The 26,354-nt window shown below is 43.0% G+C and overlaps 1 protein-coding gene and 1 non-coding gene across 2 annotated transcripts; one reads left to right on the plus strand and one right to left on the minus strand.

Annotated features, from left to right (window-relative positions):
* Window positions 1-213: 213 nt before the first annotated feature.
* Max (MYC associated factor X) lies at window positions 214-26,354 on the plus strand. The gene is given in 8 exon segments (XM_074067779.1): window positions 214-433; window positions 1,152-1,178; window positions 9,348-9,455; window positions 23,484-23,607; window positions 23,856-23,873; window positions 23,876-23,936; window positions 24,072-24,172; window positions 24,836-26,354. Coding segments are annotated over 8 exon segments (663 nt in total). The 5' UTR covers window positions 214-397; the 3' UTR covers window positions 25,024-26,354.
* Window positions 17,016-17,122, minus strand: LOC141422021 (U6 spliceosomal RNA). Its single transcript, XR_012446690.1, has one exon. It is a non-coding gene; the product is annotated as a U6 spliceosomal RNA (small nuclear RNA).

Consider the following 26,354-nt stretch of genomic DNA (forward strand, 5'->3'; position numbering starts at 1 on the left):
GCGCCCTGTGCTCCGTCAACAAGCCGGGCTGGCGGCCACGGAGTGCGCTTCCTTATGGGAATTGTAGTTTTTACTCTGCTCGCTGGGCCACCAGTCAGAGGATCGAGGACTACAAGTCTCGGCTGCCCCGGCGCTGCGAGCCCGGTCACGTGGCAGGGGGCCGATCGGGCGTGCGTGCCGCCGTTGATCCGGTGCTGCAGTGAGGAGGTGGTTCTCGCCCGTGTTGTGTGTGTGTGTGTGTGTGTGTGTGTGTGTGTGAGTGAGGGAGCGAGTGAGTGAGTGAGTGAGAGTGTGTGTGTGGGGGCACTCGGCTTCTTGTTGTCGGTGACTTCCCCCTCCCCTTCGCCCCTCCCCCTCCCCGCCGCCGCTGCAGTGGCCGCTCCCTGGGCCGTAGGAAATGAGCGATAACGATGACATCGAGGTGGAGAGCGACGTGAGTCCCGGGGCTTCTTCCTTCCCGTGCGGGTTGTCAGGCGGGGACAGCGGCCGGGGCTCTCAGTGGGGCGACGGCGGGAGGGAGCTAGGCCGTCGCAGCCTCGTTCCTCTACCCCCCGGGGCCGGGACCGCCTGCGTCGCGCTCCCGGCTCGCTCTCCTCGGAGCTCCCGGCCGGAGCGGCCTCCTGGGGCTGGAGGTGGTAGCAGACACGCGGCCTCTGGGACCCCCGCCTCCTCCCTCGAAGGAGGGTGCTGCGGCCTCCCGCTCCACCCCCAGCCCGCTCAGGATCCAGGGACCCGGAGAAGTTGCGCCCGGGATCCCATTGTCCGGGTTCTGGAGAAGGGGGACGGCGCTCGGGTCCTGCCCCTTGGGTTCGCGATCCCTTCCTCCTGTGACCCGTGGATCCTGGGGGCGAGGGAGGACCGAGAGAGGCTCGGGGTGCCCAGCTGCCCCAGCAGAGTCCGAGGGGAGGACACAGTGCTCCGGACCCCTCTGGCCCGGATCGGATCCCGGAAAGAGGGGCGGCGCCCGGGACCCCCTACCCCGCTACCGGATCCCGCTGGGGGTGTGGGTTGGAGGGAGAGAGAGAGGGAGGGGTGTTGGGCTGACTCCCCACCCGCCGCTTCCTCCGCCGCCGGCATTTTCTTTCTTATTATTGAGTGTGAAGTGTAAAAATAACTTCTATATTTTCTATTTTTTTTCTCTCTTATTCCAGGAAGAGCAACCGAGGTTTCAATCTGCGGTACGTCTCCTACTCTCCATTTCATTTTCATTTCCGTTCAGTTTTAGTCTTTTTTGGGGTCAGAGAAAAAAAAGGAATCGTTCTATATCTTTTTAATATTGTAAATTCTCCTGTTAATCGCTGAGATGAGGGGTTGGAGGGGTTTGCAAATCCCATGATCCTAGATTCTTAGGTGGTAAATTATGGTGAGTAGGCGAGTAAGAGGAGCTGTGTGCAAAGAAATGAATTAGTCTGTAGTTTTCAGATGAGTGATCCAGCTGCCTCTATATGAGAAATTAAAAATAAAGCCTTATGAAGTGAATGGTGGTATTACTTCAGGGCAGAGTGGTCAAGAAGATTTACTTAGGAACAAGTAGGTTTTAAACCATATCTGCATAGTTGTGTGAAGCTTTGCCACATGGAATAATCGCCTTTAACCAAGTCATGTGACTGCTATAGACCCACAGACTCTTAAAAAAGTATAGTTTTCTCTGCCAAAATTGAAAATCTAGAAGAGCCAAAGGCTGAAGCATGTAAGGGTCACATACAGCTTCTTGTGGTCTGATTCTTACATTTGAGTTGACTGAGAGATAATAAAAAAAAAGTTGTTGAAGACAAGTGTCACTGTAGAGGCAGCTTTACTGCAAGGTGATGGATGCGTACATGCAGTGTTATCAGTAATTTCTTAGTGTTTTGATTTGTATTCTCTGAAGAAAGTTCTATAGATTTAGATACACAATTTCTTGTCTTTGGAGTCTGAGACAGTAATGTGGGTATAGATTTGAGGAATAATAGACCCAGAAAAAATCAGAAGCAGAGTGGGGAAGAGAAACAAGTCTATCATAGTGTCTAATATTTGACAGTTGGGAACAGTAAGAAATATGTATAGTGGAGGTCTTTGAGGGCCAGGCAGTGAGATGGTCAAGCTTAAAGTAGAGGGAAGGGGTGAGGACTAGGGTACTGGAGAGCATATCCACTTGCAAAAAGGCAGCCACTACTCAATCCCAGTGGATTGTTATATGGGAATAAGAGCTCAGCATTGCTAGATCTTTCTATCTTTCCTGTGTCACGTGTCAGTCCCCTGCCCCCCCACCCCCCCAAACACTGGGCCTCTTACATGCCTGGTAAGCTCTCTCCCTGTGAGTCACATACCTTAGAAATCCAGATTGTCATATTATTTTTCTGATTTTTGTTTTTATTTTTTTGCAGTGCTGGGGGCAACTCAGGGCCATGTGCTTGTTAGGCAAACTCTCTGTTGAGCTGCACCCTCAGTTTGTTTTTCTGATTTTTAAAATGATGTGTAGAACAGCTGTTTGAGGACTTGTTAAGAGGATGCCACTTTGATACCTCTGTTGTAAGAATCCAATAATCACAAGGTAAAGTCAATCTCTTTTAGTTGTACCTGCTCTTCATTAGAGCAATCAAAGATTGTGCAGGTTGTCTAAGCAGATAGGCATTAAGAAAATTTTTATTGAGATCTGATATTTCCATAAAACCCAAGAATGCAGTTTCAAGGATCTTAAGATTGTTACCAGGTAATAGTTACTAAAAATAAGTATGGTCACATACTTACAGTTATACATATAGTTGAAAATTGTATTTTTATTAATTTATTTTGCAGTACTGGGGTTTGAATTCAGGGCTTTGTACTTGCACTTGAGCCATGCTATACCCCCAGCTTTCTCTCTCTCTCTCTCTCTCTCTCTCTCTCTCTCTCTCTCTCTTTTTTTGGTTGGTACTAGGGTTTGAACTCAGGACCTCACGCTTGCTAGGCAGATGCTCTATCACTTGAGCCACTTCATCGGGGGGTGTGTGTGTGTGGGTGGGTGTGTGGGTGTGTGTTTTGGGTATTTTTGAGACAAGATCTCTTGAATTATTTGCCCATATGATCCTCCTGATCTCTGCCTCCTGAGTAGCTAGGATTGCAGGTATGAGCCACAGGTGTCTGTCTCTCCCTCTCACTCTTTTTTTTCCCCAAATAAAGTTACTGTTACCCTTATTTTTTTTTTTTTCAATCTGTCTCAAGGCTTGATCAGGGTTGGAGGATCAGGATTGATAAGGTTTCCTTTGTAGAATCATTCTTTGAATTGGAATTATATTGTCTTTCTCGTGAGAGAAAAGTTTTCTTCTTTGTGAAATTCTGGCTCACAATTCTTGAGTGCTTTCTGCTTTTCAAAATACTTATCCACATGGGTGTTGATGTAAATTGGTGTACTAACTTAGTAAAATGTTTCCACTCTCCTAGAGTGCTAATCTCCTTGTTTGTCTAGATGTTTTTAGCTTGCTGTTAAGGTGCCCAGAGTTTTTTCCTTTTATTTTGGAAAATAGACAATAAAAATAGGTTTGGCTCTCTTGTTTTGTTTTATTTCTTGGTGCTGGGGATTGAACTCAGGACCTCCAGATTCTTTGATTTTAATTTGATGTACCTGCTTCGTGAGACTTAAATATTATCTGGTATAAGTTAATGACAACAGCATGGACAGAAAAAGCAAATGTGTTATAGGCAAATTTTATAGTATACCAAATAACTGCTATGAATGGGTAAGGTGAAAAGGATTTCATTTTTTTCCCCCTCTCTAAATACATTGTTTACTTCCTAAAATTCAATATAAATAATAAATATATTCTTAAAATTTGGGGGGAAACTTCTTAAATTTTTCCTTGGGAAAATTATTCAGAAAAAGATAGGAGTTATGAACAACCAGATATTTAGGACTACAGTAGAACTTTAAAAAAGTTTTTTGGAAAATGTTCTGTGGGTCCTATATAAAAAAAGACATTCATTTGTGTTTTATAATGTCACTACAATATGTAAGCCCTACTACATGAAAAATGCAAAATACTCAGCAAGAGCAGAATTAGGAAGTGAGGTTAACTGTAACAGAAAGTGAAACTGATTTCACGAAATGGGAAAACAGCTTCTCCAGTGACCAGTAAAGCTTTGTTAAAGGAAATAACCCCAAGCAATATTACTAAGTTTCATATATCACAGAATCCCACTCATGTTCTCTTATTTTTTTTTTGCTTTTTGGAGGGAAAGGGTTCCATTTTTAAAGATAAATTTCAGGAAAAGTTGTATCTGTTGAAGGGATTCCTTTCTGTTTTCTTTTCGGTAAATTTCTTAAGAGTGAAAGTATAGGAGAAATGTAGGATTTGTGTTTATCAAGAAGCCCGAGGCCTTTCCTGATGTACTGTCCTTCACACCAGCTGAACATGTTGCAGCTATAGCATACCTGTTAGGTGTTTAAAGTAGATTTGTGTAATTCCACCTTGGGACTTTGCTTGTATAAAGTGTCTTTAACTTCTCAGCAATTTGCTTCTTTAGGAATTACAGTGTATTTGGAAAGGAATGAGTTTGACCGCCTCTGAGATTGGAATTCACCCAATCAGTTGCATGGCAGAAGTGCTGCCCAGTGCATGTATTTTGTGTCTTAGAGTATTGGCAATAGCATAAATGCCAGGTTTAGTTCCTGAATATGCCTGTTAGAGTAAAAGGTTTTCTTATGTTAAGTCAATGTGCCAGTAATGCTAAAAGAGTTGATAAATGAATCCAATTTGAGTTTGAATTAAAATTTTCTGACTAAGGCATCCTTCCTCTTAAATAGCCATAGTATGACACCATGTGCAGGTAATAGTGTTCCTAAGTTCTTTTATGGATCAAAAGATGAGAAAAGCCTTCAGAACAAGTGTATTCATTATAATGGGAATGTATACCAGGCAATGGGCTTGAAACAGAGTAAGAGCTGGGAAATTGAAATTTGTATTTTCTCACTTAAGGATATTAGTTTATCTCATCCTAAATACTCATTATTTCATGTATAAAATGAACATTTTAAGTTGCTTAGAAATTCAGTTTTATTTATTTCTGTCTGGTTCTTCTCAGTCAGAAGTACTAGTTATTTTCGGGTGAGAGTATGGGACCTTTTTATTTCCAATGTTTTTAGTGATTAATAAGAATAGCTTGGATTTGAGGTGTGGTTCAAGTAGTAGAAAACCTGCCTACGAATCATGAGACACTGAGTTCAAATCCTAGTACCACTGCCAAAAAAAAAGAAAAGGAATAGGTTAATAATCATAAGCAATATTATCTTTCCTCTATAATGCAACCTTTGCTGGGCATCAGTGGCTCACGCCTATAATCCTAACTAGTTAGAAGATTGGGAGGATTGAGGTTTGAGGTCAGCCTGAGCAAATAGTTTGCAGGACCCCATCTCCAAAATAACCTGAGCAAAATGGACTGGAGATTTGACTCAAGTGGTAGAGCACTGGCTTTGCAAGCATGAAGTCCTGAGTTCAAACCCCAGTCCCACCAAAAAAAATTAAAATGCAACTTTTAAATTTCCTAAAGGCAGTAAATAGTTAGTGGGCAGTACAAATTCCTTATACAATGAGAATTTTCTATATTGGCACTGAGAAGATTCCTCTTAAAAAGGGGTTAGGTGTCAGGTAGCTTGCAAGAAATGGTATTGTTCTGGAGAACTTTCTCCATCTTTGAATAATGAAGCATTTATTTCCCCATGTTACTTGCTAGAACTTGCAGGAAATAAGGTTGCTGACTGGTATAATTCCTTGAACCAAGATGCATTCTCTGTGGAATAAGTTGAAAGGAAATAATTTTAAGAGATTTCCTATAATTCTGAACAGATCTTAGCTTTGGTGACCTCCTGCCAACTTAACTTACTGGCCAACAAAAAAAAACTTTTGCCTTCAACATTTAATAACACTTAAGATACATGTGCTTATTAGTGTCAGAGATGGACAAATTGTAAGTGAAGATTTTTATTCTGGCTGCCAACAGGCACTTTGGTAGAAGTAAAACTGAGAGGCTAAGTAAAAACCTTGGCACCTTCCATAAAGGCTGGAAGTGATTTGGTGCCGTAGTTCCTGTTGAGCATCTGTGGGCCACTCTTTGGTAGCCCCTTACTGTTTCTGTTGGTCTGGGACGAGCTGAAGGAAGGCTTTCTGGCAGAAACTGCAAATCCAGTTTGGAGAGCAAGCAGCATTTAGCAACTGCCCCTAGAGGATGTATACAGGAGGATGTATACCTGCTACATAGCTGTAGTAAGATCTGTTATCTCCTAGAATTGTACCTGGTTATTTCTGTAGGGTTTCTTCTACCATTTTCATTGTTAGACATCCTCAGTACAAGTGAGAGACAAGTCATTCCTCTGAGTTGTTTCATTTGTTTGATAGTAATATAAAGACCTTGTTTTAGGAAAAACAAAACAAAACCAAAAAAAAACCAGTTTTAAGTTTGTGGGAGGATTTCAGATACCTTATATTAAGAGTCTTCTCTCAGCTTTTCTTTCTCAACTCTGAAATCTTGGCCTTTTGGGAAGGGATGGCCTTTTAAGAAAGTGAGCACAGTTCACCAGGCAGTGATAAACCTGCCAACTGGCCCTCGGTGATGATAGTGTTGTATCAGGCTGTATGGATCTGTGGTGTAGAAATGTTTCTCAGAATTCTCAGCCTTGTATAAAAGTTTTTCATGTTTCAAGCCACTGGTGATACATTTAATTCAAAGTTGCCTGAAATTAGGCATGTTAGTTTTACATGTTTTTAACTTGCTCTTGCAAGTGAGGCTTGGGGAAGAGGAACAAAAATGCATCTTTGCTATTGTCTAAGAGCTTTAACATTGACTCTGGTTAGGCATAACAGCTCAGAGATGGATGTGGCAGAGGAGGGATTGGTCTAAGATTCCATTCTTCTACTAGTTAAATTGGGCCTGGAACCACCACAGAAATTCCATCCACTACTTTGAGAACAACAGTCCCCAGCCCAGTCTTTCTACCAGGCAGTGGACTGCTGCCTTTCCTTGTTGAGCCAACTTCTCAAACTTGGCTGGCTCCCCAGATGAGAAGCCAAGATTTCTGCTTATGGTCCACAGCCAAGTTCACTTAGAATATTCTAACCAAAAGACTTGTTGTCCATTTGAATCTTTTCAGTGCTTAGTGAATGGGAGGGAGTTAATGCACTGTAGGGATGATTTTGGTGTTAGGTTATACTTAGCTCTACACCTCTTGTTTAGGCCTATGTGAAACCATCTCCAACTTAGTTGTGTTTGAGATTTGCAGGGCTCTCCCAGAAAGAAAACAGTCTATTAGAATTTTATTTGTATCAGCAAGAGGGATTGTGGATAACGGGTGTCACTGCTTCTGTGCACAGCTCTTTAGCTGGGAGGAGGGCCAGGAATCAGGGTGATTTACTAGACAGGAGTATCTTGGGCTGCTGCTGGAGACGAAAGCTGGGCCAGTCATTTGCATGTAAATAGACCATCTTGGAGAATAATGTAGCAAACACAGTAGAGAGCAGCAATACATGCCAAATATCATGTTGACCCTCAGCCTTGAAAGCCTTCCAGGTGTAGACCCAGGCCAGCTTACCTTTTTCTGATGAGAGGGAACAGTAAGTTAGGTACTTAAATATGTTTAATTCCTTCAAGCTATTTTATACTGCTATTAGAAGGCATCTACAGTTTTCTTGCTTTAATGTTGTATGATACAGAGTACGTCCCTTTAGCCTCGGGTTCTCTGGATTTTCAAGCTTAATTGTCACCTCAGATTCCCTGTACTATTACATATATCATTGTAGTTCAGAAAATACTGATTTTACTCACAGTAAAATCAGACTTAAGATGGGACAGCCTTAGAAGTGGCTCCTACCTCTGCTCCTAAAAATTGTGACATGCTCTGGAGGGCCATGGCTGTGACGGGAACCCACATGTCTAGTCAACAAAGCTGTAGGTGAAGTTGTTTGAGAGACTGGGAAGTAATTAATAAAGCCACAGCTGCTCCTGGTTCTTCCTCTAGAGTGACTAAAGACTTTTTTTTTTTTTTGAGACAGGTTTTGCCAGGTTGCCCAGGCTGACCTCAAACTCGAGATTCTCCTGTCTCAGTGTTCTGAGTGCTGGATCATACCTGGTTTAGATTTCTAGGATTAGATAATAGGAGAATTTCACATCCTTTCATTCTTATAACTCTTCATAGAGCTTTGTCTATACATCTTGTCTAGTATATGACTCTTTGGAGGTGGTATTATTCTGGCACTAAGCCAAGTTATTCACTCCTATTGCTTTGTTTTTAAAATTTCTGGCACCCTGGGTAGATTTAAAGCCACCTCATTTTCCCATACACAGACCTGGTCTTTAGGCTAGTTCAGTGCAACCTGGTATAGTCAAGGTAAATTCCAGATAATATTTTCCATAATTCCTGGTGAAGTTCTTGCTTTGGGTTAAGTAAGGTTGTCTTCCACTTAGGGGACCCATCCTTTTCACGGGGACCTGTGGAAGCTCCCTGGCAGTGCTGAGGAAGCACTGTCTTCTGTCTTTACCCTTGATTTGTTGGCAGTCTTCACCCTCTCCACCTGATTGTTTTTGTGATTCCAAGCAGGCCAGGTTAGAGAATGGTTTGAGTATTTAGAAAACTGCCAAATTAGCCTGACTGGCTGCGGTACGTGCCTGATTGAATTTACTGGGAGCATGCAAGTGTCAGGAAGCCTGCTGTCTTAAGAACTGCCTTTCTGGCTCAGCCTATGTGAGGGGAAGCCTTTGGCAGATAGCACCTTGGATTTGATTTTTAAAAATAGGCATTCTGAATGCAGTTTGTATCTCATCAGATTCTCACAGTCTGATTTCTAGAGGTTTTGGTTTCTCTTGCATGATTTGGTGAGATTATACTAGTACCTTTTAGTGGGCCGGAGATAGAGCAGAGCCTCTAAATGGTGGGTTTCATGTGGAGAGAAGCACTTCACTGCCTCACCTCCTCCCTGGGCATCTCCCAACAATCTTAGAGTGGGTGAGCACATCTTACGAAAGGGCCCACTGTAGTTTCCCCTTTCCCTTCCCATCAGTGGGCTGGTGGCTGTTCTGTCACATAAATAAGTTGGGGGGCACTGTTGCAGGAGAGTCACACTTTGTCCCCATGAATAACTTTGATTTTACTTATGCATGAGCTGGATGCATCGAGCTACTTTGGATGTTCCTGTCTGTCGCAAGCCTTGCTCACCCCTTTCTCCCCTTTAGCAGAGCCTAATTCTGGAGACTTCTAACTGCCCACCTCGCTCAACAAATCTTCCCAGTCCACTCGCCAGGGACAGCGCTGACAGCATATACCTCCAGACTGTACCCCATCCACCTTGTACTAAGTAAAAATGAGTGACTTTCCTAATGTACTCTTTCTCCCACTCTTCTAGGCTGACAAACGGGCTCATCATAATGCACTGGAACGAAAACGAAGGGACCACATCAAAGACAGCTTTCACAGTTTGCGGGACTCGGTCCCGTCGCTCCAAGGAGAGAAGGTGAGTTTACTGAGAAAGCTGACTGGCCACTGTTGGCTTCTGGGGCTTAGCAGGACATGCCACTGTTTGGAAAGAAATACAGTCAGGGATATTCAGATGCATGGTTCCCTTATTTTTGATGCTTTGGAAGATCATCATATATCTTATTTCCTCTTGTTTATCCTTAGCAGAAATATGTGGTCTTTCAAACTTGGAGTTATATGTGATAAATTACTCACTCAGAGCATTATACAGTATAGCTTCATACTGAAGTATAGAGCTTAGCTCACTTTTGAGGTCTGCCAAGCACAGTGACTTACGTCTATAATCTTAGCTTCTCAGAAGGATCATGGTTTGAGACCAGCCTACCAACCAAAACTGTTAGTGAGATCACATCTCAACAAAAAGTTGGGTGTGGTGGAGCATGCCTGTCATCCAGCTACATGGGAAGCATAAGTAGGAGGATTGAGGTCCAGGCTGGCCTGGGCAAAAATGAAAGACCCTACCTGAAAAATAAAGCATAAAGGGTAGGGAGAATGGCTTAGGTGGTAGAACATCTGCCTGCTAAGCACAAGAAGCCCTAGGTTCAAATTACAGTACCACCCAAAAAGAAAAAAAAAAATGGTTCCCAAGGTCAGTGACTCCCTAGACCTCTGTAGGAATTTCTTTTTAGAAGCTCACGGTAGTATGTTCTATAAATGAGCACTTCCAGGAATGTCTGTGAACCTGGGATGATTTTCTTGCCCTGACATCTGCTCTTTCCAAAACATAGAAAGAACATTTTAAGTTTTAGAATAAAAAACTTGAGTGAAGAGACATATTCATATGAGATAGAAGAAAGAAATAACCACTCACTCACTTGTACCCCAAATTGGTGGTCTTCATAAATTAGCGTTTTCTCTGGAGGCAGGGAAACCAACTGTTTATACATTCAGAAAACTGAAGTTTTGAGCAAAAATCCTGTGGGTTAGGGTCATTCCTAGAATTTGGGGAAGTGTCTGTTTGGACAGTTAGGTCTATCCTGAACACAGTATAGCTGGCTGCTTTCTGCAGTTCTTCAGTAGACTAAGTAGCAAACTGGGAAAAAGACCTATGGGTTTTCCCTGATTCAGTGTTTAAGGAAATGACTATTTTGGGCTGGTTGTAGCTCAGTAGTAGAATGCCTGCTAAACATGTACAAGACGCTGGAGGTAGGTGATCCCAGCATTACAAAAAGGAGAAGAAACAACTTATTATTAAGATCCATCTTTGGAACCAGGCACTAGTGGCTTAATCCTAGCAACTTGGGAGGCAGAGGTCAGGAGGATCAAAGTTCAAGGCCAGCTTGGGCAAAAAGAGAGACTATCCAAAAAAATACCCAACACAAAAAAGGGCTGGTGAAGTGGCTCAAGTGGTAGAGCATCTGCCTAGCAAGAATTAAGGCCTTTTCAAACTTCAGTATTACCAAAAAAAGAACAATCTTTGCTTTTGGGTATACTTTGAGTGGCTTTCTTGATTTAGTTCTGTGTTGGGGGTCCCGAGTAAGTTTGATTAGCCAAAGTCAAATTGGGAAACTATGGTACATTTCGTTTATATTATGTTAAGTCATGTGCTTTATAGTTTATCAAAGGTGTGACTGACGCATGGGATAGATCTGCCCTTTATGAAAACACAAGACAGGCCATGTGATTACATAGTATTGCAAAACCAGAATTTGTCATGAGTTAAGCATACTTAGTATGGACTTAATTTAAAGTCCTGCAACTAAGGTACTTACCCAGAATAACAACATTCCTGGATACAACACTAAGTACCACAGGAAGTCTTTATGACTACAGAGACTCACCCTTTTGTCAAAGTACACACGTGCAAGATTATCTCTTGTGCATGTCTTGAACTGTTGGCAGTCAGTGCTTATTCCTTATTCCATGGTAGCAATTATCATAGCTTCCATGAGCTACGTGATGAGCTCCTAAGTCTCACATCTAACTGATTCACAATCCAATCAGTTTGGTGGAGGCAGGCCTGGGAGTCTGCCTTTATAGCAAGCAGTCAGGTGATTCTTAGGCATTCTTAACTTTGAGAACACAACTGTACTTCATCCTTCCCAGCCTATTTTACATTGCTATAACCCTCTTCCCTAAGTACTCATAATCTCAGTAGCTTCCCTTCTTTCTTAAAGGAAGTCGAAGTTTTGGATTTGGTAATCTTACAAAATGGAGTAATTTATCATCTGTTGTGACCCTTTCACTATTCACTTAACTCCATTCAGTAAATATTTACGGAATTATGCCAGGCATTATTCTAGATGTTGGGAATACAGCAATGAACAAAAGACGAAAAACAAGTCCTTTTACTGACAAGGAAATGATAGAAAGTGAAGGTGTTATTTAAAATATAAATACTAAGTCAGATGAGTGATATGGAGGAAAATTAAACTGGGAAGGAAGGATTATAAATTTTAATAGGGCAGACAAAAAAAGTGCCACTGGCGAAATGGCCCTTGAGCAGATTTGAAGGAAGTGAAGGAAAGAACCATGCATCCTACTGGTGATAAGCATTCCAGGCAGAGGGAAGGTAAAAAACGTAATAGTAACCAGAGACGACCTGGTGAGCACTCCCAGCCAGTCCAGGCAACTTGGAGAGGCTAGAGTAGCTAAAGGAACGAGAAGATGGTAGCAGGAGATACTGTCAGACACACTCTATACTGGGAGAGGAGCAGTTAAGAGGAACTAGATTTGATAGAGCCAATCAGCAAAGCCCCAGCTTGTGATTTTTTTTAAATTATTTTTATTTTTTTTTTTTGCAGTACTGGGGCTTGAACTCAGGGCCTTTACCTTGAGCCACTCCACCAGCCCTATTTTTGTGAAGGGTTTTTCAAGATAGGGTCTTGTGAACTATTTCCCTGGGCTGGCTTTGAACTGTGATCTTCCTGATCTCTGCCTCCTGAGTAGCTAAAATTAGATAGCTTGAGAATTTATTGGATGTGATTCTAATTTCAGTCCTCCTGTCCTGTGTGCTATTAGCTTTGGTTGAACCCAGCCCCTTCCTGTATAAAGAGCATGACCTTCATTATTCTCTGTCTGCCAGCAGTTTCACAGGTGCAGTGAGCCTAACAAGAACCCTTTGGTCTCAGACATGACTTCTCGCTAAATGTTGCAGTTTTTTTTTTTTTTTTTTTTTTAATGTGGTATTTGAACCAAAGGAAATTGACTCATTCTTGATTTGGATTGCAGTAATTAAGGTTGTAACATTATGTAAATAGTCATGAAATGATCATTTTACTGTGTGAGTTGTGGGACAGCTTAGCTCAGATTCTTGAAAACCTTTGATTTGAGTCTTTTTATACTCCAGTCTCCTTTGATTTGAACATCTTTGGGTCCAGATGACTTTTCACTTAACGTTTCGATTATATGTCATACATGTCTGAACCTTTGTTTTTTAAAGAGAAATTGATATTGAATTGGATCCTAACCAAGAATAGGGGATACTTGTGTTTAAAAAAAGAGTAAGGAGAAAAGAAAAAGGAGAGCTGGCATAGTGGCTCAGGTGGTAGAACACCTGTTTTGTAAGTATAAGGCTCTGAGTTCAAACCTCAGTGCCACCAACAAAAGAAAAAGAAAAAAAAGAAAATTTTTGTCTTTGATATAGAGTCACACTATGTAACCAAGGCTGTCCTTGAATTCATGATCCTCCTGCCTTGCCCTCCAAAATGCTGGAATTATAGATGTGCACTACCACACATGAACCTTGTTGTTTGTTTTTGAGACAGGGTCTCACTTTGTAGTCTAGGCTGGCCTTGAATTTACTATCCACCTTCTTCAAACTTCTGAGTGCAGGAGTTTTTGTGTTGTGTATTTTTGAGATAAGGTCTTGATTTCATTTTGCCCAGGCTGACCTTGAACCAAGGTCTTCCTGGTCCCTGCCTCAAGTAGCTAGGATTATAGGAGTGAGCCACCTGTGCCCAGCTCCATTGAGCTTGTTTTGTGTATTTCTAGTATAAAATAAACATTGTAAAGAAAGTTTACCTTTTACTTAAAGAAAAAAAATCACTAAGATATAGCATGTGTATGGCAGTATAAAATTAAGTCCTCATAGCAGTTCTATGGGGTATTATACTATTACACTGCTGCTCTTAGATGAGGAAAGAGCTCAAGGTCATTCTCCCAGTCTGTAGCAGAACAGGGACTAGAACTTCCTGAGTTCCTTCTTTTATTGTAGGGTAAACAATTGAAGAATGTTTCAGAGAAATCTTGATTAAGTACATGTATCTTGTCATTATCTTGAGAGCTTCCCAGATAGAGCCATTAATCTTGGCAATATATCGTACCAGGGCTACTACGAAAATACCCTGAAGTGGCCTATGTAGGTTATGTGAAGTGCTGCCTAAAGTCTGTAGAGTCTTTCCAAGTTAACATCACTCAGCCTCAGAATATAGATCATTGGATTTTGCCATTGGTCCCAGACTTAGCAGGAAGACCGTTGAACTCTGCTGTTTTGAGTCATTCGTGTCTCTTGTAGTATTTCAGCTGGGTGTGAAGCCCACCGGAAAAGATGGCATGAAATTAGAACCATCAGTTAGTCAACCAGAGTAGTAATAAAGTCAGGGTAAGATCAACTGTGGTCCTTTTTTTTTTTTTTTCATTTTTTGAAGCAGGATTTTGATATATAGCCTAGGGTGGCCTCAACTTCCCAGATGCTGAGATTATAGCAATGTGCCACCATAACTAGCTTGGTCCCAGTTTTTAGGGTGAATAGTACTTTTTCTTTTGGTGGTACTGGGGCTCGAACTCAGGGCCTCAAGCTTGCTAGGCAGGTGCTCTTACTGCTTGAATCACTCTGCCAGCCCTTTTTTTTTGTGATGGGTTTTTTTGAGATAGGGTCTTTTTGCCTGGGGCTGGCTTCAAACAGGGATCCTCCTGATCTCTGCCTCCTGAGTAGTTAGGATTACAGGTGTGAGCCATCAGTGCCCAGTTTAGGAAGATGGTACTTTTCTTAAGTGGGAGTTCTTTGTTTTAAGGGTGCCTACTTTGGTACTGGGGAATACACTGAGTCACTGTGTTCATATGGGGGTCAAGACCTGGTGGCCAGCCTATCTGTTTGCTTTACATGGGGATGTAAACCCCATGTAAATTAGCCTTAGTACCTGATCAGATTGATGTATCCAATCACATTTCATTTTCATTGTTGACATTAGCAATTAAAGGTTATTTTCACCATTGCTATTTGCCAGCTGTCCTGCTGTTCATAGTAATTTCTCATCCTTAAGTCTTTTCCTAAATGCTCATTTATCATATGCTTTCTTGGATATTTGTGCTCTGGATTTCTTCCTTCTGGATAGAGCTATGTGGAAAAGAATATAACCTCAAATGGAAAACAAAAACAACATTTTCTTAGTCATCATTCTGTTCAGCATTTCGTTTCTTTTTTTGCAGTACTAGGGCTTTAGCTCAGGGCCTGTACATTGAGCCACTCCACCAGCCCTTTTTTGTGAAGGGATTTTTTTCAAGATAGGGTCTTGAGAGAACTGTTTGTGGGGCTGGCTTCGAACCGTGATCCTCCTGATCTTTGTTTCCTGAGTAGATAGGATTACAGTGCCTGGCAAGTTCATCACTTCTTGATTTTGTGTGAGAATATGAGGGCACCACCCTGTTAACCTCCATCACAGACCCCCCCCCCTCAGTGTATGTAGGTTGTAGAGTGAGAAAACAGTGGCTGCTCAGCTGTGAGTGTTGTAGAGGTTTAAAGGCCTAATAGGCGGTGTCTTGAGGCTCTTGATCTCCTCCTGGGAAAGATAATACTTGACAATTAATAATATGCATCAGCTAGGAAGTTTAAAACACTGAGCTAATCTCAGTTTTGTTCCCATTAAAGTCTGGTTTCCTTAACAGGTCAGATAGATGTTAAAACCAACTAGTTCCCTTGTGACAGGGAATGTGATTTTTTTGTTTTGTCTTATGATAACTGGAGTGATGGTTAAGGTCAGGTACTCTCATAGCACTTACTTCTGTGTAGTCTTACTTGTTTCTGTGCTCACACTGTACCACAGTAAGTACCATGAAGGCAGGGAACCTTTCTCATATTGGTTCTGGGTTTTTTTTTGTTTGTTTGTTTTTGTTGTTTTTTTTGTGGTACTGAGGCTTGAGCTCAGAGCCTTCACCTTAAGCCACTCTGCCAGCCCCTTTTGTGATGGATATTTTTAAGATAGGGTCTCATGAACTATTCGCCTGGGCTGGCTTTGAACTGTGATCCTCCTGATCTTTGCCTCCTGAGTAGCTAGGATTACAGGCATGAGCCACCGGCGCCAGGCTGTTATTTTCTTCTCTTAGTACCTAGCAATTAGTAGGGAGCACCATGAAGATTTACTAAGCTGAGAGGAAGAAGTGCCCTGCCTGCCCTGACCACATTATTCTGCCCTGGCCCATGGCTCCTTCCTGTGGATGCTTTTAAGGCAGACAGTTCATTTGGCAATACTGTGTTTGCATTATGCCTGGGCTGCTTGAAGTATGGTCCTACCCCTATCTGTTTCACTTCATTTCTCATTAAGGTTATTACCTGGCTAAACTCTGATTTGGGCAATTACTGTCTCTTAACATTTTCTACATCATAAATTGTTGCCCATAGTTGCTCATCTCTTCTCAAGCACCAGGCTCCACAGCTTTTTCTTATAAATTGTGTATATATTTTGCTGAAAACCTCCAAGAGCTTTTCATTTACCATTCAAGTAAGGTCTGGCATTCTATGTTCGCTAAGGTTCCCAACTTGCTTGCCTGCTTTTTGTCTTCCTTCCTACCATTAACCCTTTAGTTCTTGTGGAAAGAGCATCTGCCTCCTGTTTTCTCAGGGATGTCATAAGCCAAGGCTTATCTGATTTCTTTACTCAAGATCTAACTCTAACCTGTTGCCTGTTGGTCCAGATGGTCCTAGGGTCTTCTTTTGAAGAGACCTATTCAAGGACTCCCTGTCCAGGCACTATTTCCTGCCTGTGTACTTCTGCTACCAGTCTGCCAACCCTCCTGAGGCCCATTTCAAACACTTCCATACCCTTAGAACCAAGGACCCTGCTGTGTCTTTTGTGATCATCTTATCACTAACTCCAGGAGCGTTTAAAAACACTGAGTTCAAACCTCAGCACCAAAAAAAAAAAAATTAATCCATGGAATTATCAATGGAGTCTAAGAAGCAAGGAAAATAGAATATTATCAGTGTATGTTCTTTCTGTTCTTTTCATATATACACCTTTCATGGGAAAAATACTATGTAGCTTGCTGCATTTACATAAAACACTTTTTCCCCAGGTGATTGATGTAGCTAGCGTTCGTATTTAGTCATTAAGCTTCCTTGTATTTGGCCTTTTTTTGTTTGTTTGTTTTCCAGTTCTGGGTTTGAACTCAGGGCCTACGCCTTGAACCACTCCACCAGCCCTTTTTTGTGATTGGTTTTTTTGAGACAGGGTCTCCTGAACTATTTGCTCAGGCTTGCTTCAAACCTTGATTTCGTGATCTCTGCCTCCTGAGTAGCTGTAAAGGCGTGAGCCACTGGCACCTGGCTTCCAGTTGGGTTTTATTGCATTTTTTAAAAATCTTTATTTCTTTCCTATATAGAAATATGGAATGCTTCATGAATTTACATGTCATCCTTGCACAGGGGTCATGATAATCTTCTGTATATCATTCCAGTTTTAATATATGTGCTGCTGAAGCGAGCATGGGTTTTGTCCAGTTTTAAAGTTCTATAAATAATGTAATGGCTGGGTGCTGGTGACTCACACCTGTAATCTTGCTACTCAGGAGGCAGAGATCAGGAGAATCATGGTTCTAAACCAACCCCTGGAAAATAGTTTCCGAGACCCTATCTTGAAAAAACTCATCACAAAATCAGGGCTGGTTCCAGTAGTAGAGCACCTGCTTAGCAAGCATGAGGCCCCGAGTTCAAACCTCAGTACCACCAAAAAAAAAAATAATGTAGTGATGAACATCATGGTGCATGTGGCCATTCCCATATCCTAGAGTCCCTTCTCAGAATTTGGATTTTTTGGGGGGTGGGAAGGGGAGGTACTGGGGTTTGAACTCAAGACCTCATGCTTGCTAGGCAGGTGTTCTACCACTGAGCCACTCCACCAGTCCTTTTTGTGATGGGAATTTTTGGGGGTAGGGTCTGGAATTATTTGCCTGGGCTGACTTCCAACCTCAGTCCTGCTGATCTCTGCCTCTTGAGTAGCTAGGATTACAGGTGTGAGCCACCTGTTCCCAGCTCAGAATTTGGATTTCTGGGTCAAGGGTTTCAGTATCTGGTTTTTGCTGTCTCTTAACTCAGTTATTTTTCAGGATTGTTTTCATATCCTCTCATTTCTCTCTCTCTCTTTTTTTTTATTTTTCTCTCTTTTGGTGGTAATGGGTTTTATACTTGGGTTTGCCAGGCAGACACTCTACTACTTACCACTTGAGCCACACTCCAAGCACATTCTGAAGACAATCTTTTGGTAGTGTTTTGACAGACTCAATTTCATTTTCACTGGAATTTTTTTTAAGTTGCTGACTAGTTTAGTACACAAAAGATAGTAATTCCTTTTGTATTTTACTTGTTTATTACCTGTGAGAGTAAATGCTTTGCCACATGTTTATTTACTAGCTCTGTTTCCTCTTTTGGGAACTATGTGCTCTTGTCCTTCACAGCCAAAGTTTGATGGGGAAGTGCCACACCTTTATTTCAGACTTCCAACAGCAGGAGAAGAAAAATGCAAGTTTCTTTCTCTCTCTCTTTTTTTTTTTTTTTTTGGTAGTATGGGAGTTTGAATTCAGGACTTTGCGTTTGCAAAGGAGGCAGGCTAACGCCTGAACCACACCTTCAGTCCATTTGCTCTGGTTATTTTGGAGATGGAGTCTCCAAAATTTGCCCAGCTGACCTCAAACCTTGATCTTTCTAATCTCAGCCTCCCAAGTAGCTAGGATTGCAGTTATGAGCTACCTGCTAAAATACAGGGTTTGAAAATGATTTTTGACCCTTAAATGTCTGCCTTCTGGCTTTTAAGTAAGCCCTTTGCAGGGCCTGATAGCTCTACCTTTCATTACTACTCAGCCAACTGAGGGCCTGATAGCAGGAATCCTTCAGTGGAGCTCACAGTCTTCCAGCCCCAGCAGGCATTGATCGGGTTCTATTTTTGAATGAAGTAGTTAGCACAGACCCAAATTTGTTGTACAGATTTGTTCATGTTTGTTTTTAGAAGATGGTTTATTCAATGGAAATGTGTATCAGTTTTGCCCAACCCTCTTACCTTAATATGTGCAAAAGCTATTTTACATTTCAGAAATTATATGGTCCTGTTTTTCTAAAATAAATAGTGTAACTATTTATTTGGGACTGGAGTTTGAGCTCAGGGCTTCACACTTGCAAAGCAGGTACTCTACTAGTTGAGCCACTCCTCCAGTCCATTTTGCTCTGGTTATTTTGGAAATAGGGTCTTGAAAAATATTTGCATGGGCTGGCCTCAAACCGTGACCTTCCCTATCTCTGCCTCCCAAGTAGCTAGGATTGCAGGCATGAGCCACTAGCATTTGGCAGCAGTTCTTTTTTCATTCCTCCAGATGTATTATTTTGGTTCTTGGGGGGTCAAGACAACTGAAACAGCTGAGTAGGATCTATTTTTTTTGTTTTGAGGCAGGGTTTTGCTGTGTAGCCCAGGGTGACCTTGAACTCAAGATCTTCATGATTTGACCTTCCAAATTCAGGATTATAAGTGTGCCACACCACACCAAGTGAGGACCTGCTTTTGACAGTGGAGGGGCAAAGGGATAAACCCAGCTAAGATCACTGCTTCTCAGGTCAGCACTAGGACCTCCCAAGAGACCTTAGGTTCATAATGTTAGTGCTCTAGACGGCTGTCCCCACCCGCTTTCTAAAGCAGCTTAGCTTTCTATGGAGATTTACAACTCCAGAAATGTGTGGAGCTCTTGCCTTGTATATAAAAACCTTTTGCTTGGTGGGACTGGGATTTGAGCTCAGGGTTTTGCGTTCGCAAACACAAAGCAGGGGCTCTAGCACTTGAGCCACATGTCCAGTCCATTTTGCCCTGGTTATTTTTTGGAGATGGGGGTCTCATGAACTATTTGCCCAGGCTAACTTCGAACCACCATCCTCCCTGTCTCAACCTACCAGCTAGGTAAGATTACAGGTGTGAGCCACCAGCACCTAGAATTCATGCTGCTATTATTACATGCCACTGTTTTTCACTTCTTTTCAGTCAAATTCTAATGACTAGTCTTCATCACTGCTTAGCTTTCAGTTCACGCTTGCACGTGTGTGGAGACGACTCACTGTTGATCTTCAGCTTTCCTGAGGAAACCATCTTCACTAGGATTTTCTTTGGCAAACTTCTAGGCAAATCAGTGGCTCTTTCAAGATCCTCCTCCTTCCTGCTTCCCCTTCCATGACAACACTGTCCATGCAGTTCTGTTGATCTTTTAAAATTAGTTCTACAACCACCTCTTCCCAACATACAGGTATCCTGCAGGCCTATGTCCAAATTCTGACTCTGCTTCTTACAAGTTATATGGCATTGGGTAAGTTACAGCTCTGTGCCTCAGTTTTATTGTTTTAAAATACAGCAAATGATACACAAAGGATTATATGAGAGTGCTTGGCACTTAGTAAGTATTCCATAAGTGTCAGCTATTGCCATTATTACTACACCACCACCATCATCATCATCGTTGTTGTGATTGCCAATGCTGTGTGCAAATATGGATTTGAAACAAGATCTGGCTGCCCAGCTACTTCTTCAGTCCCTTAGTCATAGTCTGTACTATCCCATGGGCTGTGTCAAAACTCTTCAGGAGAGCTATTTCTGCTCAGAAAGGCAAAATTAGAATTAGTGCCTTCTGATTGTAAAAAGTAGCATGAAAAAAAGTTATTAGGTCCTTCCTAAGGCAACATTTGATCTGTGGACAGTTGACTTGCCAGGTCTTGTCTGGCCAGCACACTCACGTGACTATTATCAGTTGACTCAGCTGACTGAGAGACTTTTCAGAAGACAGAAACCGAAAGCCCAGGGTCAATCCATAGTCCATGCCACAAACCCCAGGGTTTCATGCTGGCTTCATCTTTGCTGTGCACATATAAACTCATAAAGGCAAGGAAGGGCCTGCTCACACCTTACCACTATGGCTGGCCACATGATCTTGTGTAGTTAGGAAAGATTGGAGGAGGGCTTTGTAGGTGAATCTTGTATTTTCTAGATTCAGTCTTTTGTTTTTCTCTTGGACTAGATGTAAATTTTGGGACATTCTGTATTTTGTGATTTTTAATTTTTTCTTGTTGGATTTTAATTCTCGTTGAGTATCCTAGGAAGGACAAACTAAAGTTAAACTCTGAACCATTCTTTTGGACTTGCTGAGGGGTCAGGGGTACCTCCAGTGACCAAGAACACTTCTGTTTTCATCAGGGGATGGAGGAAGGTCTGTGCTTAGCATTCTGGAGGTCTTGTTCTGACTAACCCAACCTTCTTTGAGGACCTCTTGTTCTCAAGACACTCTGCTTTGAGCATCTATGAATTCTCTCTTCACGTAAAAACTTCCCTGAAGTAGAGACTGCCTTCACTCATGAGCTCTTGTTCCCTTTTCTGGCTTGTTTTGCCATGCTCACTGCTCACTTTTCACTTCCTGATACTGATTTCCTGGTTTCATGTATAAATAGCTGAAGGAGAAACCGGGGAGCACACGGCCTGCCCCTCGGTCTGTCATTTATTAGAAGCCATCGTGGAGCATTTGCAAGTGCTGTCTGGTTTCAGAAATTGTGCTTTTCTTTCCTTGTCCCAGATGCACACAGGTAGTTAAATAAGAGCTAATGTTGCCTTCTGGGAACATTTGAAAAAAAAAAAAAAGCTTTAAAATAGGCAAATTTAGTGAGGCCCAGAGTTCAAGCTACAGTATGGCCAAAGAGCAAATTTAAAGAGAGATTGGCACACCCCTGTTCAAGGCTAGCCTGGGATACATAGTAGTACCCTGTCTTTAAATAAAAACAAGTAAGAGAGGACTAGGGCCGTGACTCAAGTAGTAGAGTGTCTGTGCCTATTAGTCTCAAGGTCCTGAGTTCAACTTCAATACCACCAATAAATAAATAAATAAACAACTAGCTAAATAAATAAGAGATGGAGTGTAAATATGCACAGTAGTGACACCAGTGACAGGGTAAGGTTAAGAGGTGGGGTTATAGAGAATTTCTGGTCAGATAAGGAGTGGCCATGGACAAGAATGTGTCTGTAGGGCTGACACCCAGTAATGACAATGCCAGGCCTCTGCCTCCTCAGTCCCCAGCTTCTACTCCCAATCACATTCCACTGACCAGTTTTAATTCCATCTCTAGTGTCCAGAGAGGGAGGGTATCTTAATCAGTTCCTTCTAATTAATTCCTCCATTTTATCACTTAATCCCTAGAATGTCCTTTGCAGAAGGACAACATCTGAAGCATCCATTGCTAGGTCTCCTCTTTCCTCCAGAGGCTAAGGAAACACACCTGGCTTCTCTCTTACCATTGCCCTTGAGAGAGAGACAGAGACAGAGATGGAGACAGACAGATGTGTAGTACCAAGGCCAGTGCCTGTGCACAGTAGGGAATTACCCTACCAGGAACCATCTTTCCCATGGCCTTTGTAATCTGTCCTAGTGAGGTTATACTCAGCACTGCCTGTGATTTATCTGTATGTAGATAATACTTCTCAACTAGATAGTAAGCTTCTGGGCAAAGAAACCATGACTAATACATTTTGTTTCCCTACAGTATCTGCCCAGTCACTTGCACATAATTCTCACCAGATAAAAATGATTGATTGAATATGAATGATTTCCACTTTAAGAAAAAGGAGTCAGGAAACTCTGTTGTTTTCAAGGACTAGTGAATAAACTCAGGCCTTGCACACCTCTCTGATACCCAGAGAGGTCTAGAAATTGAGATTGTTAGGATTTAATACAAGTAAATTTAGTTTTGCTAGCCAAGTGTGGATGTTTTCTTTGCCTTTCCCCTGCTGTTGTGCTCTGGTTATTTAGAACCACTTGGGGTATAATTGAAAATTGTCAAGAACTTCCCTTGTGGGTGCAGAGGTTTCCTACTACTCAGAAGCCTCTGTGGCATGAACACCATACTTCAGGTACTAGATTGCCCTGCCTTGGCTTTTCTTACCTTCATATCATTCTACCAAAGTGGCTGGCTTGCTGGCCCACCAAAAGTAATTCTGGCCCTGCTTGCAGCTAGGAGGGAATCTCCCAGATGATCGTGGCTTCCAGGGGGCACAGTAGCTTGCCATTTATTTTGTTGGCTTATTAACTCCCTCTGACAGGGCAGTGCCAGGTTGCCCACAGCCATTGTAGAGGTGTGGTTGCCTCCTGAGATGTCTCAATCTTATGCTCTTCCTGTGTTGACATCAAACACCGACAGCTTTCATAAAAGTTTCTTTAGCTGGAAAGGCTGAAATACTGCCACAACAGCAGCATTCACTTGGGCCTAGTTAACAATTGTCTGATGGTTTGGCTAAAGTCTGAGACCTTGATGGAAAGCATGGTACCTACTCCTACTCCAAGCCAGCTCATGACAAGAGATCATGCTCTTGTCAGTCTAGACCAGCTGTGTGTAGCCAGGTCCTAGCAGAGAGTGAGTGGCCCAAGCTTTCATATAAGCAGTATCTTGATGTTTTCAGACATAGCCAAGTTGAAGACTTTATAAAACAACCTAAAGAACCAGGGGATGGGAGGAGTACAAGTTCAGGCATCAGACAGACCCAAGGCTGAGCCCAGGTTCTGTCACTATCTAGCTGATGGTTTTGAATAGGCCATTGAGCTTCTCTGAGCCCTGAGTTCCTGGTAGTCTCCTTCTGAAACTGTGCTTATGAGGTAAGCTCTGTGAGGCACTGGGCACTTTGCTGTAAAGGCCATAACTAGGCATTACTCTTTTCCTCCACCTTGCCTACCTCACTCTCCTATTTTTTGCTCCCTATGACGTTGGCTATGGAAAGGCATGTTTCTTCATTGTCCAGACTTGGTCTTTATTTGTCCTCTTCGTTTTTCTCTCATATTGCAACAGGCATCCCGGGCCCAAATCCTAGACAAAGCCACAGAGTATATCCAGTATATGCGAAGGAAAAACCACACGCACCAGCAAGATATCGATGACCTCAAGCGGCAGAACGCTCTTCTGGAGCAGCAAGGTGAGCAGCCAAGCTCATGGGGCGCTTGGCCCTGCTGTGCTCTGGCCAGGCCAGGGCTTTCACACCTGGGCCTGCAGTCAGAGCCAGTTTCGTGCCTCAGAAACAGTCTCTGGCCTGTGTAGTTGAGTGGTAGTGCTGTCCTGAGGAAGGACCTGAGCCGCCAGGGAGGACACAGTGTAGGCTAGGGAGTTGGACATCCAGAGGCATGTATCTTTCCTGGCCTGATCTCTCCTCTTCTTGGGGCTTAGGTGCTCTGCCTACAATAGGGTCACACCTGGCATCAGGTGTCTCAAAAGAGCTTTGAAGTCCTTTGGAGTGGAATGTGTTGCGTAAGTACCAGAAACTCCAGGTGTTCAGGGACAGTGAGCCCTCCCCATTGTCAATGGTAGTCCAATCAGGGCAGCCTATGGGCCAGGCCCCTGCTGTTCTCCAATGCTCACACCCGCCTTTTCCTACAACCACAGGGGAAAGCGAGAGCTGATCAAGTTCTTTGTTCCTGGGGAATTCACTTCTCTTCCTCCCTCATGGAAGATGCAAGTAAAAGGAAATGCAAGTAACCACCTGGGTTAGAACACCTCAAATGAAATAAATAAAATGAATGGGTTGACTTTCCAGGCTCAAGCTGAGCTGAACCAAGGGATGGGCAGTGGGCGGCGGCAGTGGGTTGGTTAATGGGCTGAACAGCCTGCATGTAGGGGCTATCTGTCAAAAGGCCCAGGTATTTTGTGCGTATTGGTGACTTGCTTCCAAGTGTCCAGCTTGTCATTCCAAATGGATCTTGTACATGAGAGCTAAGCTAAAACTTCTCTTTGGCCAGGACATCTTATGTCCTCCTTTCTGGCTATTGTGGGGTCTTCATACGCTTGTGGAGCCCAGCATTGCTGGGCGGGCTTCTCTGTTTTCGCACTGCTGAATCCCACAGGGAGCTCATGCTCTGGTCTCTACACTGGGCTTCCATGGCAGGATGGTGACATCACAAGCCTTCTCTCTCTTTAGGGTTGGGTAGGATGGTAGAGGAGCTGGCCATGATGCCCCAGCTGGGAAAGGAGAGAGGGGAAGTGAAGTGTGCGGGTGGAGCAGCCACCAGAAGGGCGTGGCTCCTGAGCCACCCTGAGCCTTGAGGGCCAGCAAGCAAGCCCTTAGGAAGAACAGGCTGGACCCTGAGTCAAGACTTGGTTGCTGCCCCGTCTCCAGAAGGTGGTAACATTCTGCCTTGGTTGCCTTTTAGTCCGTGCACTGGAGAAGGCAAGGTCGAGTGCCCAGCTGCAGACCAACTACCCCTCCTCAGACAACAACCTCTACACCAACGCCAAGGGCAGCACCATCTCTGCCTTCGATGGGGGCTCAGACTCCAGCTCAGAGTCAGAGCCTGAAGAGCCCCAAAGCAGGAAGAAACTCCGGATGGAGGCCAGCTAAGCCGAGTGGGGCAGCCAGCAATAAAAACTGTCTTGTCTCCTCCGTCGTCCCATCCTCCTCTCAGTTCATCGTTAGAAGCCCCAGAACCATTTAAGAGACTCATTTTTTCTTTTTTTTTTTTTTTAATTTTTATTTTTACATAGAAGCTCTTGGACAATAGCTCTCGTTCTCTTTCCCCATTTCCACTTTTTTTTTTTTTTAAATGTATTCCCTTCAGGGATTCCCTGTCCCCTCCAGGAATTTTTAAACCAAAATACCCCAACTTGGCAGCTTTTTCTGTGGAGGACGGACGGACGGCCGGACCTGAGCACATGGTGTCCTGCCCACCCCACCAGCTCCTCCAGCCCCACTGGGCCCATGCCTGGAGGATGCCTGCCCTGCCAGACCTCTCTTGGTCCCCTCACTTCTATTTGATAGACTTTGTGAATCTGTGAACTGCTCTACTTTGAGAAGATGACCAGGTTGGGATGATCAGAATCACCCCCTCTCCTTTGTGAGGATTTTTTTCTGGAAAGGTATTTATCGCTTCTGTTTAAAGACAAGATCCTTGAAGAAGTTTGTGGTGTAAAAGGGAAGTGGGGACAGATTTGCAGAGTCCTTGGCATGTTTCACTCACTTCTCCCAACCAGCTGATTAAATCTTCAGCACCTGCCTTGTGGAGGACCACATGACACTTGTGGTATGTATAGGAGACAGCAGCAGTGAAGCAGCAGCTACCAGGGAGTGGTAGGGGTGGATATTTGGGGGGTGGGACAGGGAGGGAGCCTTGGGCTGGGTAGAGGTTTTGTATTGAGGGCCAGTGATAATGTTTTGATATTTATTTCCTGCTACTGAAATTTGAATCTGAGTGAATTGTCCCTATTTCTGATGATGTCGATACTGCAAAGCGACAGATTCATAAAGTAATGATCAAATCTTCCTTTCTTTTCGTGTGTATTTCTAAGAAATAGATCCATCTGATTTTGTATGTAAATACCAAGAGCAATTTACCTGGTACTAAACCTGCACCCCCATGTGGCCCTTTCCTTATTCTCCCCACGTCCTCTCCTGTCCTGGAACCTGTCTCCATTGTGTGATCCAGCCCTGGTTCTGGCTGTGGTCAACAGATCCCAGTGAAGGGCTTTGTGTCATTAGGCCTCATTTCTTTGTCTTTTTCCTACTCTGTTTCCTGCATTTGCTGATTTCTAGTGTATTCTGTGTAGTCTCAGTCCGTGTTTGATTCCATTCCATGGAAATAAAAAGTATGTTGTACATACTGCCGAAGAATTGTCTTGCAAGTTAAGGCTTCCCCCTTTACTATAAGACTATAAATAAAAACTTATTTTATCCTT

This window comes from Castor canadensis, chromosome 3 (genome assembly GCF_047511655.1).
Source record: "Castor canadensis chromosome 3, mCasCan1.hap1v2, whole genome shotgun sequence".
In the NCBI taxonomy this organism is placed as follows: domain Eukaryota; kingdom Metazoa; phylum Chordata; class Mammalia; order Rodentia; family Castoridae; genus Castor; species Castor canadensis.